General features: G+C 44.5%; 2 protein-coding genes across 3 annotated transcripts in view; one reads left to right on the top strand and one right to left on the bottom strand.

Annotated features, from left to right (window-relative positions):
• Positions 1-613: 613 nt before the first annotated feature.
• On the bottom strand, positions 614-4,344 carry LOC124414523 (bromodomain-containing protein 7). The gene is made up of 3 exons (XM_046895483.1): positions 4,126-4,344; positions 1,981-3,678; positions 614-1,422 (listed from the first exon to the last, which is right to left on the bottom strand). Exons 1-3 carry the CDS (start codon positions 4,169-4,171, stop codon positions 719-721), a joined length of 2,448 nt encoding a protein of 815 aa, XP_046751439.1. The 5' UTR covers positions 4,172-4,344; the 3' UTR covers positions 614-718.
• A 1,884-nt stretch (positions 4,345-6,228) lies between these two features.
• Positions 6,229-7,614, top strand: part of LOC124414408 (solute carrier family 12 member 4) — a 63,911-nt gene continuing 62,525 nt past the window's right edge. The window contains exon 1 of one of the 2 annotated variants that reach the window (XM_046895367.1): positions 6,229-6,358. In XM_046895367.1, the coding sequence (XP_046751323.1) occupies positions 6,280-6,358 (79 nt within the window). In that variant the 5' untranslated portion in view covers positions 6,229-6,279. The remainder of the gene's footprint in view (positions 6,359-7,614) is intronic. The other variant, XM_046895355.1, reaches the window with a different exon arrangement.

Below are 7,614 nucleotides of genomic sequence, written 5' to 3'. Positions count from 1 at the left end.
ACTCATTCGATGAATGGTATATCTTGTTTACAAGAGTTGAAGATAAATACTACAAGTTCAAAGTAACTCTCGATATGATTTTTCACCTGAACAGAGTAAACTTGTATCAACAATATGTACCTATACATTACGGAGACAAATGCCGCAAACGTGTTTTTAATTGTTCAGATTTATGAGGGTAAAGTTAGTAACGTTACAGTAACGATATGTATGTTTAAGGAAAATCACTACTTCGCACTTTTAGGATCTATTATAGTTTGAATTTTAGTAAACCATGGTAAACAAAATATACTCATATATTTCGAACAAAGTCAATTTCTTGAAAGTCATTCAGAAATTGTACAATAATAATTTTTTCCTCTGACGTTTCGTTACGTTAACGTTAACGTTACTAACTTCAGCCTTATTTAGATTTAATATGTATTGTGAATAGTAACGAGAATATGTCTATTTGTCAAAGGATAACTTGCTTTGAAGGTGTATCGACATCTTTGATGATAATTCCGAAATTTACCAATTTCCCTTCTTTCCCAGATTCGCTAATTTGCTTAATTTTGAATAGTATATCAAATCGTACGAGCAATAGCAAAGAGATATCCGATACGATCGTATTAGTTAGATATAAACTATTTATTAAGTATTTTCAACATTGTACGTTACAACGTTTTGCATTGAGTTCGAGAAACCATAGTTAGCCATGCAACAGGTTGCACTATCGCTACGACTCTGACAGAATATCCTCAAGAGTCTTGTCGTCGTGGAGTGGTGAGTGTACCAGAGTAGGATCGCTTTCGAGAAATTCTCTAAGCTCCGACTCCAGGTCAGGAACTCCGGATGAATTTTCCTGCGTAGCAAGAAGTCCTCCGTTCGCCCCACTGCCAGTTCCACTCACTTGAGGCTGAGTCTGATCCTGCTGAGGGATTCCTCCAATTTGAACTTGTATGGAAGATGTCTGTCCTGAGCTCGTTATATTCAGAGATTGACTGAGACTCTGATTTCCCAGTGGTAATGGCGACGAAGGAACAATACTATCAACGACTTCCATCGTCTCCGGTTGAGGGACATTACCACCGCTGGAAACTACTCCTGGGATTGGCCGGGGGATAGTGACAGCTCCAGGAACGACTCCAGGAGCAGAAGTCGGCCGTGAGATCGGAGTAATTCCCATCGCACGCCGAAGACCGTCTACTGGAGCAATAGCAGAGGGTGGAAGTTTCTTGGCAATCTCAGTCAGATTCTCTGTAATCTTTTCCGCCAGACTTGTCTCCGTTTCTTGCGCCTTTGGGACATTTGACAAGTGCGCTGGTGGCTGCGCAGACAATCGGTCATGCTGCACTTGGCGCAGACGACCCAAGAGCTGTGTTGTATCGTCCAATTCACTTTGGAGCGCCGCTTGTTCTGCGCTCGTTTTAGATTCTTCTTCTGTTCCAGAGATATGAAAAGAAATAAAGAACATAGATTAGCCTATGTTGCTTAGGCATCAATAATAGAATCATACAAATTCTCCTGCGGAGTAAAATACGTCTAGTGTAAAATGGGGTTCATCGGCTTAATGATAACTTTTTGCTACGTAGATATGACTAATAGCTGTGGAGTAAATTCATTGCATTAAAAAATACAGAAATATTAGTAATTGCAGAGCTACTACAAAATTATGGCCAACTCGAGGCTGCCTAAGTGATAACATTGACGAAGATAACCCAATATTTTCGGCCCGGGTCAGATTATGGTGTTGATAACTTTTGACTGCAGTCTGTGGTTGATAATATCAAATGGTTTTCACGTTAATGCACCGTAACATATCAAACTACTGACAATGTTTGAATGCAATAAATAATGAAGCGACATTAAGATAAATTTATAAATATCACAACGTAGTACTTGAAATTTATAAAAAGGTCAGAATCTCATATGTAACATGAATTTCAAAAGGCCTCAAAAAGAGTCAGTATGTTATATATGTAGCATGAATTTCATTACCTATATTATTTAAGAAATCTATATCAATGCCAAGGTCAGCCAGACTCTTTAGTTGATCAAGATCAACTTTGACTTTATCTGCTGAAAATTCTGCTCCTTTTCCATCCTGTGCCGGCTTTTCGAGGAGGTGTTTTATTTTTTCTTCCTCTTCTCGAAGCCTGCGTTTTTCCTCCAAAAATTTCTTAGTTTTCTTGTGATCCCCATTAGTCAACAAGTCGAGCAAATTGTCGACCATGGTCAATGTATAGTCACAGTCCTTGGCAAAATCCAAAATTGACTCTGCGTACTGAACTGCAGTTTCATCTCCATACGTCTGAAACACCAAATCTGTCTCCTCCTTGGTAAGATTGGCAAACGTCGAGTCATAACTGGGAGCGTAGGAGCCAAAGGCCCCGTAGTAGAGCGGTTTTGCTGGCTTTGACATATTGCGTCTATCTTCTCTGAAACCGGCCAGCGAGCCAGTTCCATGGCTCAATTTTCCAATTAATTGTCCTAAGGAAACGGGCCTCTGGTTGGTACCGGGTATAACACCGTCCCCAGGGACCAAGATCTGCAAGCTTGTAGTTCCATCCTTCTTCTGGCGTAGAAAGCCCATCTTAGAGTTGACACGTTTAAAACTAAGTTTTTCAGCGGCATGTTTAGCTGCACTTTGCGCCTGTTTAAGGATCTCATCGGGTGTCAAGTCGTCTGGGATTGCTTCATACCTACCCAAATTTGCCAACCGCAACTTCCGTTGATTCTCTTTCCTCAGTTCTTCCGCCTCTTCGTTTCTCTCCTCCTGCTCCCTCTCCTTCTCAATCTGCTCCTCTGTTACCATGACATCAGGATTATTGGGATCCTCTACGCCTAGCTCGAACCCAAGTTCTTCCTTAGTAATATCTGGCATGTAGGTAAGAACGGATCTCAGCTGCCGGAGCTTCTCAGGAGTAACCATTTTGAGGCCGACGTGAAGAAGCTTCTTGGCTGCCTTGTAGTAAATTGTGTCCTGGTGATTATAAGTAGTAGCATTACTGCACATCAGTTTGAAATCGTTAATAAATTCATTCAAATTCTGATAATTCCCGTCGTCAATCTTCTGCTTTATTGTGCTGAAGTCCATTGGATTTGTTATTATCTGAGAATATCCAGGCGCAATATTATCCGTCACCGGCCAAGCAAAGAACTGCTGAGGATCTCGTTTCTCCATCGACCGAAGCAGGTGTTCTAGTAGCCTCTGAAGCGGAGTTCTTTCAGCTATTTTCCTTAGGACACAGGTTCTGGGTTCACGATGAGGAGAAAGCGAGCTCGAGGCCATTATGCCTACTCTGTTTTCCATCTCGGGTGGCCTCGGGGGCATAAGCTGTTGATTTTGAGGCATAATGGCAGATATTTTTTTAGGTGGTTCCATGAGACTGTCTTCTCCGACAGACTCCTGGCTGGATTCTTCCCTCCGTCTTTTTTTCTCCTTATGATGATGCTTGTGCCGTTTATCCTTCTTCTTTTTTTTCTTCTTCAACTTTTTGTGACCCATGTAACGATCGTACTCAGATTCACCCTGGGTCACGGAATAATTAATGCCAAGCTGCTGCTGATAGTGCTGCTGAAGTATCGACGAGTGATGAGGCGAATCTGCCCCATGTTCAGGAGTCCCACTGCTCCCGCCGACCTTCAATATCAGCTTCAAGGCCGGAGGTCTGTCTGGGGTCGAGTAATGCCCCTCTGTGTAAAGTAAATAATCAATAATTAAACTTCTCTATCTTCTCTGTCAAGAAAAAATAAATTTACGATAATCTTAGAATTATAAACGAGTGTTGTGATTTCAGAAAATCTAATCGAGCGTGGAAAACACCCTGAGTGTGTGAAACGCGACGATTTCCGATCGCGAAAAATACTTCTGACAGAACGGTCGCCCTTTTTATTTCCAAGAAACAATGACAATATCCCGTTATTGTTATTACAGACTGTTTTATTTATCGGAAGGTGTTAGAATGCACCGATAGAAATAGTGCGGCAACCGGCGGCCAGCATTGGCTGCGATTATCGATAGAAAAGATGCGAAATGACAGCAGAGGGGAAAGTAAACAATCTGGTTACGAGTAGCGGTACTACAGAGGTGTACGGATGCGCAAAAGAGCGAGTGACAATAATCACGTGATTCACTGTTACCTTCGAGTCGCTCCCGTTTGTGTTTTTTGTGCTTTTTCGAGCCCATCGTTTGCGGCTGGGTCCACAGCTTGACGAATTTTTTCAAACAGCTTGCGAAGAAAACTTTTCCGCGATGGACAATCCCTCGCGCAATCACCACGATAGCCTTGCAGCACTACTACACACTCGAAGTCTCAGCTCACGCTTGGTCGACGGCCATTGCGTGACGTTAGTGACGTCAACGACGCCAAGTTCGAATTCAACGCGCGCACAACCGGCTTACAATCAGACGAGTTCAAATATCGTGCCGGGAAATAGACGCACGTGTTCAGTCTATTTTTACGTCAATTTCCTGCAGGTCAAATGTTCGTCTAGCTGACGATGAAAGTATTGCCAAAAGTTGAGACTTGATGATGTAGAAATCTTCACGACGATCATCGCCACCGTTCGAGACCGTAGGTAGAAAATTTTACAGTATATTCAACGACACTCGAGTCTGATGGAAAACAGTCGACGGTTTTACCATACAGGGTTTTACCATGCGGTTGAGCGGGAATTTTATGCTTTCGATGACATAATCGGAGCGCGCGATCAGTGTAGCTCACCATCTGTGATATGCATTGAAAACTTTTATACCATTGCACTAAATAAAACGTTCCAATAATCAAAATTCGCGATCTCGAAAATTCGTCCGCTAGATATGATTTCAAAATACTTTACAATAGCGATCCATACCGTATCGCAAATAAGATCTGTAGAAGATTTGACAATCAGTTCTTAGATCGAAATACTAGCCTGACTATCCCAAGGAATTATAAAGTGATCTTTAGATTATGAATGAATACGAAAATGCGATAATAAAAAAATCAGACTAACATTACTTACAAACCACCCGAAGCTTCGTGGTAAGTACCTGACGCCAAAGCAACGGAGGCAGGTAAGGTAAACCGCCCGAGCTTTACCGCCACCTACATTTCGCGGCTAGAAACAAGGAACAGAAAAAGCTGCAGTTAGCTGCTTACAACTGTTTCGCCACCGTTGGGTTTACCAGGACGTTCAGGACGCGTGCGACGGCCGACGGGTGGGTGAAGCACCTCTCGTGCGTCGTTATATACATACAAGCGTACACGTGTATGCATACATATACATGGTTACATACACACGCATAACGTGTAAAGAGACGCACGCGGATGAATATGAGTATACGATTGGTGCGTTGGGCGCGCACGATGCAACAATAATCGGCATGGAAACCCCTGAATCAGTCTCATGTTCACGCACGCACAAGGCGCGTCGTCTTACAGCTGCTGCGTCGAGGTGTCGAAAACTCGGAATTATTAACGTGTGTCGTCGTCATTGCGCACGTGTATTGGTGACTAGAATAAAGGAAGCCATGGTTACGAGTGCGACGCGTGTCGCGTGGCGTGCCGTGTGTGTCAGCAAGCTCAGAAGTTGTCCCCTCTGCCAGTAACCAGCTACTACTACTGTCAGTGTCGCAGATCTTCGCTGTTCTTCTGACAATAAAATCCCGCGAAAATTATAGGTACGTCGGGTTGGATGCATATTCCGAGTATCAGCAATCTCCTTGCAATCTCACGTTACTATACAACACTGATATACATATTGTATAGCGTGCTCAAGCCTTGCGTTACACCGCGAACCGGCGTTGCAGCAAGAGAAAGAAATAAAAGCGGAGCGCGCGCTAACGCATAAGTTTATCGTAAGTGGAAGTGTGCGAAGGGAAGGGAAGGGAAGGGCGGCTCGAAGGGGGTGAGGGGAGGGGGGAGGGGATTAAGAGGTAGGAGGAAAGTGCGGGAGATTTTTTCGTTTAAACTACAAACACCTCGTCGTTACGCGTCGAGGAAGCTCGTTAGTTAGGCTCGATTCGCGGACCAAGGAGGGAGTCCGATAGCGACCGCGGAGAGCATTATACATACTACATTATACAGTCGTTGCGAAAACGTTCGACGTTTCACTAGGGGTCGGGCAGTACGCGCGATAATTACGTAGAAAAGTTTAATTAAGTAGGAAAACAACGCGGTAGGGACCACGACCACGCGGAGTAGGACATACGAACAGTAAATTGACGTAAGTGAAAACGGAGGTGAGTGAGGAGGAGGAATCTTCAAAGAGGAGGAGGAGGAGGAGGAGGACCATCCACAACAGGACCTCGATATGCCGGAACGATTCACGGTTACACCGGCGACCAGCGCGCCTTCACCTAAGGAACCCGTTTCTATCGATGTGAGATTCGGTGAGTAATCGATTGTCAATTATAAGAAAAACCGCGAATCACACGACGGTGATCGAGGAGGTGCCGGCGACGATTTGCAATGTAAACATTGCACGGAGTTCGGTTAGGTCGCGTCGTATTGCGAAGCTCGTTTCATTCCAATCTTCCGATCCTGCATCGTATCGCCATGCGTGTATAGGTGGACGGACCCCACAACGATCGATACACTTGTGTATCGCAGGAACAGGGATTACGAGGTAGGTGTGATGAACGAACTACAGCCGGAATCGAGTCTCTCAGAGTCTAAGTATTATCTGCCTTCTGCACTCTGCGATGACTTCCTTATTCGTGCAGTTTTCAGATTTTCACCGTCCAATTCAGCCGATCGGACAAACGAATCTCAAAACTCGACTGTTTTGCCATTATACGATTAACGATGAGTATACAAATAATCGTGCATTGTTGTACGGTTATAACTCGAGTCTCTGTGGCATCCGCGTTTGCTTGATAACAGCGTGTAAAGCAACGGGTGTGATGCGATTGCAGAATGATGCTGTATGCCTGCTGTATTATACACGTGTGATAAACGGTGTCTACACATGTATGGAAATGGCGTGTACGCATGCGAGATATTAAGTCCACACACGTATCCTGCGGTGTGTACCTACGCATGGGTGAAAACGAGTCATCGAGGCGCTCGGAGATGGAACTTTTTTCGCGTTATTGTAGACTAGCCAGGAGAAGCTGACATCCCGTAGCCTGGACGGCGTTGCGATCAGAGTGTGGGAGACCCCAGTTCGTTGTATTTTTAGGTTTGAATAATATCTGGGCACGGCGCTCCGGTTTCAAAGCTTAAACGACGCGCCTCGTACTTACGTACGATTACACCAGAACCATCTAGGAGTTACTGCAGGCTTACAGGCACTCGCATCATACATGAATATGAGATGTGCCTACGTGATACCTACGTACCTGTATGTACGACGCACGCTGCGTAGTCGGGAACTCGTCGTGCTCTATGATTTTGCCAGTGGATGGTACATGTACCTATAGAGTAACGCCTGCGCCGATGATCGATAACTCAGCCCTCCGTCCCTCTTCTTTTACGCCACCTTTGCGTGCCAAGTGCGAAGGGTTCTCTTCGAGTCGCTCGCTGCTGCGGCTGCATGTAAAAAATGCTCGAAGTACTACTACGCGTGCTGCTCATTGCTGCATGAGAGTTGGAACGATGTTTGAGAGCTATAACAGTCCATTGTAGGTTTGCTTATTGTATGTAC

This window comes from Diprion similis, chromosome 2 (assembly GCF_021155765.1).
Source record: "Diprion similis isolate iyDipSimi1 chromosome 2, iyDipSimi1.1, whole genome shotgun sequence".
NCBI lineage: Eukaryota > Metazoa > Arthropoda > Insecta > Hymenoptera > Diprionidae > Diprion > Diprion similis.
The sequence above is the reverse complement of the archived record's forward strand: the minus strand, read 5'-3'. Positions and strand labels throughout refer to the sequence as shown.